The 11,658-nt window shown below is 55.5% G+C and overlaps 3 protein-coding genes across 3 annotated transcripts; 1 reads left to right on the top strand and 2 right to left on the bottom strand.

Annotated features, from left to right (window-relative positions):
* Window positions 1-5,923, top strand: LOC150002103 (uncharacterized). The gene is given in 12 exon segments (XM_090287487.1): window positions 1-144; window positions 147-200; window positions 202-294; window positions 370-531; window positions 1,366-1,433; window positions 1,740-1,825; window positions 3,379-3,446; window positions 3,753-3,956; window positions 4,047-4,955; window positions 5,038-5,127; window positions 5,355-5,446; window positions 5,532-5,923. Coding segments are annotated over 12 exon segments (2,037 nt in total). The 3' UTR covers window positions 5,599-5,923.
* Window positions 5,924-6,036: 113 nt separating this feature from the next.
* On the bottom strand, window positions 6,037-8,389 carry SPMIP1 (sperm microtubule inner protein 1). Its single transcript, XM_090286793.1, has 2 exons — window positions 7,696-8,389; window positions 6,037-6,210 (listed from the first exon to the last, which is right to left on the bottom strand). The coding sequence occupies exons 1-2, from the start codon at window positions 8,114-8,116 to the stop codon at window positions 6,101-6,103; spliced, it is 531 nt and encodes a 176-aa protein (XP_090142919.1). The 5' UTR covers window positions 8,117-8,389; the 3' UTR covers window positions 6,037-6,100.
* Window positions 8,390-8,679: 290 nt separating this feature from the next.
* ATP6V1F (ATPase H+ transporting V1 subunit F) lies at window positions 8,680-11,271 on the bottom strand. The gene is made up of 2 exons (XM_090286794.1): window positions 11,030-11,271; window positions 8,680-9,148 (listed from the first exon to the last, which is right to left on the bottom strand). Exons 1-2 carry the CDS (start codon window positions 11,185-11,187, stop codon window positions 8,947-8,949), a joined length of 360 nt encoding a protein of 119 aa, XP_090142920.1. The 5' UTR covers window positions 11,188-11,271; the 3' UTR covers window positions 8,680-8,946.
* Between the last annotated feature and the right edge of the window lie 387 nt (window positions 11,272-11,658).

The raw sequence follows: 11,658 nt of genomic DNA, 5'->3' as shown, positions 1-11,658 counted from the left end.
ATGGCGCAGGCAGCCACTTCTGGGGGCCTAGGGCTCCCTTGTAGCCCCAAGCAGGCCTTGGCTCTGTACCAGCACCTCTTCCGGTGCCCTGCAGGCCTGGGCCAGCTCCGGGCTGCACTTCGGCAGGTGAGGGAGGCAGGGAGCCAGAGCACTGTCTCCAAGGGGACAGGCTCTCCATGGGGCCTGACCCAACATCGCCTTCCCCAGGTGCAAGAGGGCCGGGCTTGTCCCTCAGGCCTGGAGCTGCCCACTGTGCTGCTGGAGATAGAACGGAGCCGGCGGGCCCAGGAGCAGGTAGGGACTGGCTAGGGGTGTGGCAGAGGGCAGGGTGGGTACCCCCTCACGTCCCGGCACTGTGTCTTTCCACAGCTCCTGTGGGACTTGGAGCTGCTAACTGGTGCAGGGCTGGGCCTCTTCTGGCCTCCCCGGGCCCAGTTCTGTGGTCTGAGGGACCAGGCCCAGCGTGCGTGGGGCCAGCACAGCAAGCCCCGGGATAGGATGGGTGCAGACTCCAAGCAGCTGATGAGTGGGGTGAGTGGGGGGCAGGGCCTGCAGTGGGACACTGGGGCAATGGGAGTGGTGAGGGAAGCGCAAGGAGTGGGCTTTGGAGGCAGATGCATCTGGTTCAGATCTCTGTTCTGATGCTCTGTGTGGACTGTAAGCCTCTGTTTCCTCAGCTGCAATGTGGGGAAGAGAACGTCTTTCTCAGGGGGTGCTGGGGGGGCCTTTGAGCTCATCACGTAAAGGATTGAGTGCCATGCTTGGAGCACAGGAGCTGCTCATTCTGTGCAGGCTATTACCACTCCACAGTTAACAACTATCTCGGTCAAGTCAACTGTGCGGCGATGCCTAGAAGCCTTTAGACGTGGCCACAGTGTGGGAGGAAAGCTGGCCTGGCAGAGCCCTAGGGCAGAGGCGCTGATGCCCGGGGTGCCTGTGATATGCTACGCTGAGCAGCCCCAGCCATGGGCCCCTCCCTGAAGGCTGGTGGCTGGGCCCACCCCTCTAGGAAGAAGAGTGCTGTGGTGACGGGAACTGTGACTGTGCCTCCAGTCCAGCTCAGCCACCAACTGCTGAGGCTCTTTGGGCAGGTTGGCAGCCGTCTCTGGGCCAAGGCATTCTCAGCTGTAGCAGGACGGTGTGTCAAGTGAAGTGTCCAGCCAACATTGTTGGCCAGGACCACAGGCTCATCTGAAGGCTTGACTGGGCCAGAAGGACCCCTTTCCAAGCTCTTTCACCTGGAGGGGAAAGGGAGGGGGTCACCCAAGGGCATGAATGCCAGGAGGAGGGGTTTCTGGGGGTCACTTCAGTGGCTGCCTACCACACTGGTGCCCTGGGGACTAAGCCACCCCCAAATCCTTCCAGAGTTCCAGGCTGTGCTCATTGCCCCAGGCTGGGGACACCCTGAGCCAGAACCATCACTTCCTGGAGGGGTGAGTCTTTCTCCCAGGGAATCTGTGCACTCTGTGTTGCCAACCAAAGTGATCAAATACTGGCCCTTTTCCTGATCTCCTTCCACAGCCCAGGTTCCTCCTGGGGCTCTCACTCAGCTGCACCCCTATGGTTGCCTCACAGCCCCTGGTCCAGCCCCCAGGATCCTGTGATGGGTGCAGGGACTGGGGCAGGCTGCCCTGAATTGAGTTTGGATGCTGGGAGCAGGGAGACTGGAAGACAGGCTATTCCCCTTCCAGAGCCCAGATCCAAGAGGTGCATCTGAGGCAGCCTTTGCACTCCTGCAGGGGGCAGGCTGCAGACCCCGGGGAGGCCAGGAGTGATGCCAACCCACAGTGGGAGAGCCCTGGCATGCCTGCAGAGCCCACACCTGGTATGTTGATGGGAGGGGTCGGCAGCCAGGACAGTGGGAGCCCCTGGGCTGGGGTGGCCAGACTAGACTGGCAGGAGGAAGGGAAGTCCTCACCCTGAGTCCCAGGATTCCAGTCCACCCCTCACTCGTTCTTCATCTTGTACCTTTTTGTTGGGTATTCGGGCACCTAAGGACGATAAGAAGGTTTTATTTTCTGTGCCCGTTTGCCTTGATTGGCAGCAACCATCTCAGGCACTGTGTCCAGGAGGATGACAAAGCTAAGTTGGGGCTTGGGAGAGAGAGGGGGAATGTCTGTCCACAGCTGCTCAGAGAGGAGGGAATGGAGTATCCTATTGGCCACCCTTAGGCCAGGCACTGGAGATATACCAAGCACAAGAGAGTCTTGGCCCTGCCACTTGGTCCTTGTCTCTGAGGAGACCACAGCCTAGTGAGAAAGTGTGACCATAAACAGGCAATTAGAAGCCAGTGGGATAGATGCTATGAGCCCTGGACCTGTTAATTTAAAAGAAACAGACTCTCAAAGAATTTGTTAAATAATAAACCCATCAAAGCCATAAGCTTTTAATTGTTCCATCATGTGTGAGAGGAAGAAGTGCCAATGATTATTTTCTGATTGATAGAGAAATGTTTACAAGTATATTTTCTCTTGGGAATATGGAGATATCAATTACATCATTACCAGAGAAACAGATGATCTAGTAAGACTACAGGCCAGAATTAGAGAGGAAGGGGGTTGGAGGTGATTTTCTTAGTTCATGGCAATGATTTCTAAAGGCTTGGGAATCTTAACCCCTTTGTTCAGAAACTCTTCAAAAGACATATATTTTTAGGGAGCATTCTCTTTTGGTTATGGTTATGAATATTCCCACCTCCGTATTGCATAAAGATGGAATGTTCTTGTGAATGGTCTCAATTTAAGACCTTATGAAATCAAGTTCTCTTGGTTTTATGGATGCTGAGTGACTTTCTTCCCACCACACCTGTGAGGGAGCAGCACCATTTCATCTCCTTTTTTAGATTCCTTTTATGAATTATGAAGACTTTGCAGTTTTGAGGCCCAGCTCTGGCCCAAAATTTTACTTCTTGAATTTCATTTGCTTTTGCTGTCAGAAACCAAGAAAGAGCTAAGAGGACGTTCCTTAATAACCCTAAAGTAAGGTACATGCAGTGGGTTTCTTTATGGGCCTGGATGGGCCCATCAGGACAAATTGAAGGTGTCCTTATGAGCCCTTCCTGCCCCAAGGCATCCCACAGTGGAGGAGGAGCATGTGCAGCTCCTGTGAGACAGGAGAAGGTCTGCCCCAGCTGGGAGGATAAGGAAGAGGGGCGGCTGCAGGCAGGCAGACCTGGCCAGCAGGCACATATTAGGCTGTGTAAATAAAGGTGGAACAATGAATTATGAAAGCCTTGAAGTTCAAACAGCAGCTCTCTGGGCACCCCCTCAACTTAGCTGCCGGAGATCCCCCAGTCTTCTTGGCTCTGGTTCAGGTGGACTGTGTGCGAGGGACTGGGACATGAGCAGAGGGCTCCTTACATCAGTCTTTCTCCCTCAGGTTGCTTACAAGGGCTGGACCCCACCACCAGCAGTAGCTCTGGGGAACCAGGAAGCCTGAAGTTCAAGGTGAAGGGGTGGAAAGGCCCTGGACCAGGGCCCTCTGAGATTGGGGACAGCAGGGGTGGGTGGGCTCTGCCTTGAAACAGGGCCACCACCTAGAGCCAGGTGGAAGAAGGGACCATTGCCGAAGCACCTTTTACATGACTTAACATGGGTGTAACAAATTTAGGAATCAGGTGAGGGCTGTAATGGAAGTGAGGCGGGAGGGGAGGGGCAGGGGGCAGCCATGTGGTCTCTAGGCTCCCCTGGGGGAAGTGGCCCTGACACAGGGATTCCCTCACAAGCCCTGAACAAAGTGGTCTTTCTTCCCAGAACCTGGTCCTGAAGGAAGAGAGGGGCCAAGCAGAGCCCCCGACCCAGAGGCCCCTTCCACCGTCATCTGGGAACCTGCAGGGGAGTAAGGTTGCTCAGAAAGCCTTGGGGCCCTTAGGCCTGCATGAATCCCAAGATCCCCCTGAGGGGCTCGGCTGGAGCTGGAGGTCTGACAGAGCAGAGCTTCAGAAACTGCTGGGGATTGTGATTCCTCAGAGTCAGAGAGAGGAACACCCTCAGAAGGAGAGAGAGGGGACCCCTCAGGGTCAGGAAGGGGAAGCCCCCCAAGGGGAGAACAAAGAAGTTCCTCCCAGCCAGGAAGAGAAGACAAACCAGAGTCAGAGTGGGGCAGCTACTCAGACTCTGAGAGAAGAGGTCCCTGGGGGTTTAGGGTGGGAGACCCCTCAGGATAAGAACAAAGATGCTCTTCAAGATCAGAAAGGAATTCGCCCTGAGTGCGCGAGAAAGGAGACCCCTCAGAGATGGGAAGTGAAGAGCCTTCCGCCTTCTGGCGGCAGAGGCTGGACCTCACAGACTGGGGAGGTGGATCAGGCAGAGGAGCCTGCACAACCCCCGGAGGGAGGCGGCTCCCGGGGAATTCCAGGGGACTTCTATACCTCTCTGGGAGAACAGATACCGGAGTCTGGGAGAAGGCTGAGCCCAGGTCCTGCAGGAAGGTGCATCCAGCTGCCACAGGAGAAGACCCAAGGCCAGAGACCAGAGGCGGCCCTGGCCGCGGAAGAGCAGCAGGCCGGCCAAGAAGGGGCGCTGGCTCCCATTCGGGCCCCCGCGGGGCCGCAGCTACCAGGCCCAGGAGCGGAGATGCCAGTGGTCCTGTGTATGGGTGACTCTGAGCAGCAGGAGCGCCCTACAGCTCTCCCTGGTCACCCAGGTCTGGTGTGTAATCGGCAGGGGTTGCAGGACCAGGGAGGGGATCTCTGTCCAGCGGAACAGCAGGTGGGCGAGGCAAGCGGGCCACCGGCAGACAGCTCCGTGAGGTTCCCGGAGCCCCTCGAAGGGCGGAGGGGTGCTGCCGAGGGCCCCAAGGCCTCGAAGGCTGCGTGGCCTGGGTCCCCGAGCAGGGAAAAGGCCTCCGCGGGCGTGAGCGCGGTACAGCAGGAGACGGCCCTGCAGCGGCTGCTGGAGCTGCAGAGCGCGGCCAGGCGCCGGCGTTGGCAAGACCGCGAGCAGCAGCGGCTCCGGGTGCGTCCCCCGCGCTGGGTGGGCCTGCTGGTGGGCTGGGCACAGAAGGCAGCCACTGGCCGCTGACAGCTCTCAACCCCAGGTGCTGGACCGCCTCCGCATTGCCAGGAACCGCCTCTGTCGGGTGCACCCCCTGGGGCCCCCACCCAGTCCAGCTCAGCCCCTGCCACAGGCAAGACCCCCGTCGTCGTCCCCGTCCCCCCGCGATCCAAGAAGTCTGGGAAGGGTAGGGGTCAAGCTAGGCGCCACGTGGGTCCCTTTGAAGTGCACACGCCCTGCACTTGGGCTGACACCCACTGAGGGGCGGAGTAGGGGGAGTCTGTCCCGGTGCTGCCCCCTGCTGGCTCCATCGAGCCCTGGGCTAGGATGCAGGGCTGCTCAGCGCTCGGCACCCCACAGAAGGACGCAGAGGGGCAGCGGCGCGCCCTGCGGGAGCAGCTGCAACAGGTGCACCGGGAGAGGATGGGCCAGCTGCGGGCCCTCGGAGCCAGGTGAGGGAGAGCAGGGGAGAGGCTTGTGCGATGGTGGCGGTTCCCTTCCCCTGTCATCTGGGATAACAGGCCGCTCTCTCCCCAGGAACACCCAGAACTTCCAGCAGCTACTGTGTCCCCCTGGCGCTGAGGAGCCTGCGCCTGAAAAGTAATGCTCATCCTTCCCAGCCTCTCTAATCACTGCTGAAGCTTCAAAAGGATGATTTAAAGAGGTGGGGGTTAAGGGAAAACAAGAAGTCAGCCTGCGGATCAGACAGTTTCAAAAAAGGCTCATGCCCTGGCTGGCGTGGCTCAGTGGACTGAGCGCCAGCCTGCCGGCAAACCAAAAGGTCCAGGCCAGTTTGATTGCAGCCAGGGCACGTGCCTGGGTTACAGGCCAGGTCCCCAGTTGGGGGCGTGGGAGAGCAACTGATCCATGTTTCTCAATCCATGCTTACCTCGCACATTGCTGTTCCTCTCCCTTTTTTTTCTCATTCCTTTCCCTTCTCTCTAAAAATAAATAATTTTTAAAAAATCATTAAAAAAAAAAAAAGGCCCAGAGTGCAATCTCAAGGCCTGGGAGAGCTAGAGACACACAGACACACAGCAACTTCGTCCCACCAGATGGCGTGTAATTTCTTCTTCCCACCCCTAAGCACGCTGCCTGGCCCAAGGTCAGAGGGCCAGGTCCCGGGGGTCAAGGGGTGAGAAGGCCCCGTTCTTGCGGAAGAACGATTCAATGCGACACATCTTGCAGGAGACGGGTTCTTGCTTCACTGGTGGGCCTGGGAAGAGATGTCAGAGGCCAGGAATGGGTTCCTGGGAAAGAAACTCACAGAACATGGCAGCTCTGTCTGCCCAGCCCTGGGAATCTGACCAAATTGTATCCACTTTGCAAACGTGAAGAAATAAAAAGTGCTCCTGAGGAGTGGGGTTTTGGGAAAACAGGGAGCAGGCTGGGCCCCCAGATCAGCAGTGATGGCAGAATGCCACTCAGCTGTGCCATCATTGCTCCCAGCCTCAGGATCCTCTACGGAGAGGGGCGGCAGGACACCCAGCCCTGCTTCACAGGGACAAAGCCATGCAGCTCTGGGACAGCTGGGGCTTTTTTCTACCTGCTGCTTTGGTTGGAAATTGTTCCCTTTACTTCCCTTCTAGGGCCCGGGGGAAAGTGGTGGCGGTGGGGGAACTTTTTAGGCAAACTTTGAACTGTGTGTACCCACAGCCATCCACCTGTTCTGTGCAGGCCCTCTAGCAGCTGGGGAAAGACGCATGACTGAGTAGTTCACTTGAAACTCAGGACCAGAGAACAAAGGGACACTCAGCATCACCCTGCAACCCTGCACGGGTTCTCGGCACGCTCCTTTCCCCACACCTCTCTTCTCAAACTACACCACTGCCTCCGCTCCTCTCCCTCCCCAATGACGGCCTTGACTCAGCCTCATGGAAAAGGTGTCCTCAGTCCAGATGGATACCAATACCAACCCCTTACCCTTCTGAGCCCCTTGGTGAGCAAGCCCAATTGCAGGGTTTTAAAGAACACCTACTTTCTGATGACCCCAAATTTGCACCTTCAGCTCGGACCTAGCTCCAGAGGGCGACTTCCACGCCCAGCTGCCTCACTGACACGTGGCCAACGCCATTCTGTCTTCACACACCCTACAGCCCTGCTCGTCTTCGGTCTTCCCTGTCACAGCTGCTTCAGCCAAACACCTGGGTGTCATCAGAGCATTTTTTCCCTTTCTCTCACCTAATCCATCAGAAAGTTCCATTGATTCTTACTCCAAAACAGATCCTGAATCTAGTTCAGCTCTGCTAATCACCCTGGCCCAAGCCATCACCTCTTGCTTGGAAAACTCAAAGTAGCTGCCTAACTCATCTGTCAGCTACTTTCCCCTGGAAAAGCCATTAACTACAGAGCAGTCAAGGTGATTTTTCAAAAAGCAAATCAGTGTACTCCTGCTTAAAACCTTCTACTGGCTTCCCGTCACACTTGGAATAAATCAACTCCTCCTCCTCATTTACCTCTCAGCCTCTAGGTCCCCACTCAGGCATTTCCTGACACCACCACCTGAAGTGGCACACACCCCCTGCTCCCACCCCATCACTCCCTAGTTTATCACGGAACTTCTGCTTCTCAGGCATTTCTTTGCGCTTATGAATGCCCCAGAAAGGAGTGTCCACATGTCTCATGTGCCTAAGTGTCCACATGCTGCCTGGCTCATGGCAGGTGCCTGTGTTTGTGAGGTAACTCCCAGGTTGGGGCTCACCCAGCTGCCAGCCATACGTGAAGTTGGTGGTGACGGGGAAGCAGTAGCGCATCTCTGGCATGTCCAATTTGCGGGTGTTGAGGTAGCGGTAACGCCCCTGGAAGTCGTGGGAGATGCCTTCATACAGCAGGGCCCGAGTGGCAGGCAGTACTGGGTACATTTCTGACTGCACGGGAGCCTCCGGGGCAGGGCTGGGGACCCTGGAGGGGACTGCTTTGGGGCCAGGTGGGGGGGAGAGTGGGGCTTTGGGATACAGGGTGGGCAGTTTGAGGGGTAGGCCGGCTGCCGCCTTGGCCTTCTGCTTCGCCTTCACCACCGACCCATACTTGCGGTGCCATTCACAGCGCAACATCTTCTCCCTCAGAAATTCCTCCTTCCAGAAGTTCTGCCGCACTGTATCCATGTTGACTTGCCGCGACATGGTGGCAAGAGAAGGAGAGGTAGCAGGGTGGCTACAGCTGAGGGGTGAGCACAGCAAGCAGAGTCCTTCTGACAGCAGGTGGCCGCTCAGGGGCAGTCACTGGGCAACCAAGCCTCACGTCACACAGGGCCAGGATTCTACCTGCCCTGCCCTCAGCAGACCTCACCTGCTTTGTTCCCTGAGGTAACCTCAGGCCGAGACCCTGGCTAAGAGCCTTGATCCCCACACCTTTTGCAGGACCCAGGCCCTGTCTAGTATCACAGGCTTCCAGGTTTCCTGTGCTTGCTGCTTCCATCCCTTGGGGTCAAGTCCCCCCACCCCACCCCCCAGCCAATACAAACTGAAGTGGGGAAGCCAGGAGTGTGGGCACAAAACTCCTCCCATTCCTCTCTGCTAGAGCTGGTCGTCTTTGATGCGGAGGACCAGTTCTTGAATTATGGCCTCCTGACACAATCTTCCTTGTTCATCTCTATGCCTAGATCTTTGGCTGAACCTTTTCCAGCCCTGCCCATCTAATCCCTCCAACTCACTGCACACATGTCCTTTCTAGCACCCAGGCTTGGTTCAGAGAGAAGAAAATTATTTTAATTTAACATTAACAACAACACTGTGTAACAGCACAGGAAAGAGGTAGTGGAGGGAGAAGACAATCAAGCTTCGTGTTCCCTAACCAGTCTTGATTTTAATGGCAGGGCCCCAGCAACACGGAAGCACCTCATCTAGCCTCTTGATGGAGTGGGAAGGGGCAGGGAATTGAAAATCAGAAGCTCGAAACTTAGAAAGGGGCCAGTGGCAAGCCTGGGAGAGGCGGCAGGGCTGTGGGGAGTCCCTTAGCGCAGGTCTTCAGCCGTGAACATGCCCCTGGCCCTGCGCAGGATGGAGTCCTTGGCAGCATCATAGGGGTGCTCCTTGGATGGAATCTCCAGAACAGCTGGAATGGAGCGCTGGTGAGCATCAAGTGCGTGCCGCACCATCTCTGCGATGTACTGGTTGATGAGGATGATGCCGATGTCGTCCCGATTTAGAAACTGCCTGTTGGAGACATGAGAAGGGAGTCCATGGCAGCCTACTCCAAGCTAGAGGGCCAGGCTGCAGGGGGTGATGAGCTTCACCCAGAAAGCACAGAAGACAAGGGTAAAGGTTGCTACACAAAACTTTCTATCCTCTCCAGAATCAATTTCATTCAGAAGGTAAGGGACATGGTTGGCAGGGTTGGCTTCTACCTGCCCTGCTTAGAAAGCTCCCAAGAGCACTGGTAATGCAGATTAGGATGCATACCAGTGTATTCCATAAGCTGCCTTTGTGCAAGAAAGGGAGAGGATAATATGTCTGTCCCTTTGCATTTGCATAAAGAAAAAGGGGAAAGAAGCTAGATGGGTATCCATAGGAGTGGAGGAGGGAGGACAGGGATGGGGGAGACAATGTGTAAACCTCTTCAGTATTAATTTGCAAACCACATGAACACATTAATTTTTCAAAGGAAAGCAATTAATTATTTTTAGAAAGGGGGTTGATGAGACCACTAAAGGCCTCAAGATTTATGCTGATGAGGACAGGGGTGGGTCATTGGAGAAGTTTGGCACGAGCCAAAAATACAACATAGTAAGAGGAAAATCAGTAACAAAGGGGTCATCCCTTCTGCACAGAGGGAACTTGGCAGTGGGATCTTCCTTTCTTGAGACTACCCACTCATTCATTCATTCATTAAAACTATTTCTTTTGTATTATAAAGTTGTACACCTGAAATTTGTTATTAACCAATGTTACCCAATACATTTAATATTAATAATTTTTAAAAAGTATTTACTGAGGACTTACTCTGTGCCAGACACTAGGGTAGGTTAGACTTGATCTCTGAGGTCCCTTTTGGTTGGAAACATGACCAAGTTCTTGAAGTAAAATTTGTCCTTCTCCCATGACAACTTGGGTCACTTTACCAGACTGCTCAGAGATCGACTTAAGAGATCAGCCTCCCAGGAACCAGTCTCACCTGGCAGCTCAGGGCTGGGCTGTTTAGGGTAAAACAGGTGAGAGTGCTTTGTTCCTGAGACTTGGCAGCAGGGGACCGAGAAGGGGTGAGGGAAAGAACAGGGGGCTGGCATCCTCTGTTCTAGTCACCAGGACACTGTCTGAATTTAGGTCCATGCCTGCAGAAGGTAGGACACAAGGCTGATATTCTGCCGGTTGTGCTCAGGGCAGTGCGAAATTTCAAGACAGACTGGGGAGATGGGCCCAGGCAGATTGTGGACCTGGTTCAAGAAAGGCAGAAGGGTTTGGGACTGGGTTCATATCTCTACTCTGTCTCTTCCAAATCATGTGACTCTGGCATGTGCCTTAACCTCTCTGAGCTTTAGTTTTCTCGCTTAAGTGGGAATAAAAACCCCCACCTTTCAGGACGATTGTTGAGCCTCTAAGACAGACGAAAATACAAGACGGAGCCCAGGTCTGCCTAAGTGTTCACTGGGGATGTGGTTCCTTCAGGGGTCAACTCGCAAGAGAGCCGAGCGCTTGCAACACCCGGCGCCTGCTCTACGGGAGAGCTGGGAAAGCCCTGCAGAGGAGCCGAGACTGCCCGCATCCGGGGCCCTGGCGCTCGGGACGCCCAAGCTTGGCGGGGTTGGTTGGACCAAAGGGCGGCGCCCGCCACGAGCTTGTTCCCCTTCTTTCCTGACACACGGTCATGTGAAATGGGAGCTCGTGAACCCGACGTAGCCCCCAAAGGGAATTTGACGCACGAAGGACTTCATTCTGGAAGGGCCGGCGGACCGATCTCCCTGACCCTCGAGGCGGCAACTAACACTCCGGCCAAGGTCTAGAAGCCCCCAAACGCCGGTCCCCACGCCGCCCCCACCTTCCCCCTGTGCTCCCACCAGAGAACAGAGGGTCCCGTTCAGGCCTCGCTGGCTACCGTACCGGAAAGTGTCTTCGATCTCATTGATGGTTGTATCCTTTTCTACCACCAGGAAATTAGGGTGACGGTTCTTGTTAAGCTCCCCTATGCCGCCCAGCAGGAAGCCAGTCACCGTGTCCTCGTCTCCGATCACCGCAATGAGCTTCCCCCTCCCCGCCATCCTAGCAGACAGAGCTCAGCCGCCAACCCTGAAGTACCGGAATGCCCGCCTCCACAGTACGCCGCCTTTCGGTCGCACCCCCACCCTTTAGGCATGCGCAGTCCCGCCATTCCGCCTCCCGGGACATGCGCATTGATAGCAAAATGGCCTTAATCTTTACGGCCTGCGCCTCCTAGACTACGATTCCCAGAGGCCCCCGCGGCGTCACGGGTTAGCGGAGGTCGTTCGATTGTTGGTCCGTTGGTGGTCTTGGCCCCTCATTCTCATAGATGCTGAAATCTCAAAAGGAGCAAGGTCTCGGTCTGTCATGTATGTAGGGCATGTAGGTAACAATTAGTACATATTGTTTAATTAAAGAGTGAACAGGCCCTGGCCGGGTATTCAGTTGGTTTGAGCATCTTGCGGATACACTAAGGTTGTGGTTCATCCCTAGTCAGGGAACATATAAGAAGCAACCAATGAATGCATAAA

The sequence above is a fragment of the Furipterus horrens genome, unplaced genomic scaffold, assembly GCF_987537825.1.
Source record: "Furipterus horrens unplaced genomic scaffold, mFurHor1.1.pri manual_scaffold_9, whole genome shotgun sequence".
Classification (NCBI taxonomy): Eukaryota; Metazoa; Chordata; class Mammalia; order Chiroptera; family Furipteridae; genus Furipterus; species Furipterus horrens.
Note: the sequence above shows the minus strand (reverse complement) of the source record. Positions and strands in the feature narration are given on the sequence as shown.

Coding starts and splice junctions, on each gene's coding strand:
- SPMIP1 (XM_090286793.1), bottom strand. CDS start 8,116: ATGTCGCGGCAAGTCAACATGGATACAGTGCGGCAGAACTTCTGGAAG. Junction 6,211..7,695: donor CACGTATGGCTGGCAGCTGG/GTGAGCCCCAAC, acceptor ATCTCTTCCCAG/GCCCACCAGTGAAGCAAGAA.
- ATP6V1F (XM_090286794.1), bottom strand. CDS start 11,187: ATGGCGGGGAGGGGGAAGCTCATTGCGGTGATCGGAGACGAGGACACG. Junction 9,149..11,029: donor GAGATCGAAGACACTTTCCG/GTACGGTAGCCA, acceptor TGTCTCCAACAG/GCAGTTTCTAAATCGGGACG.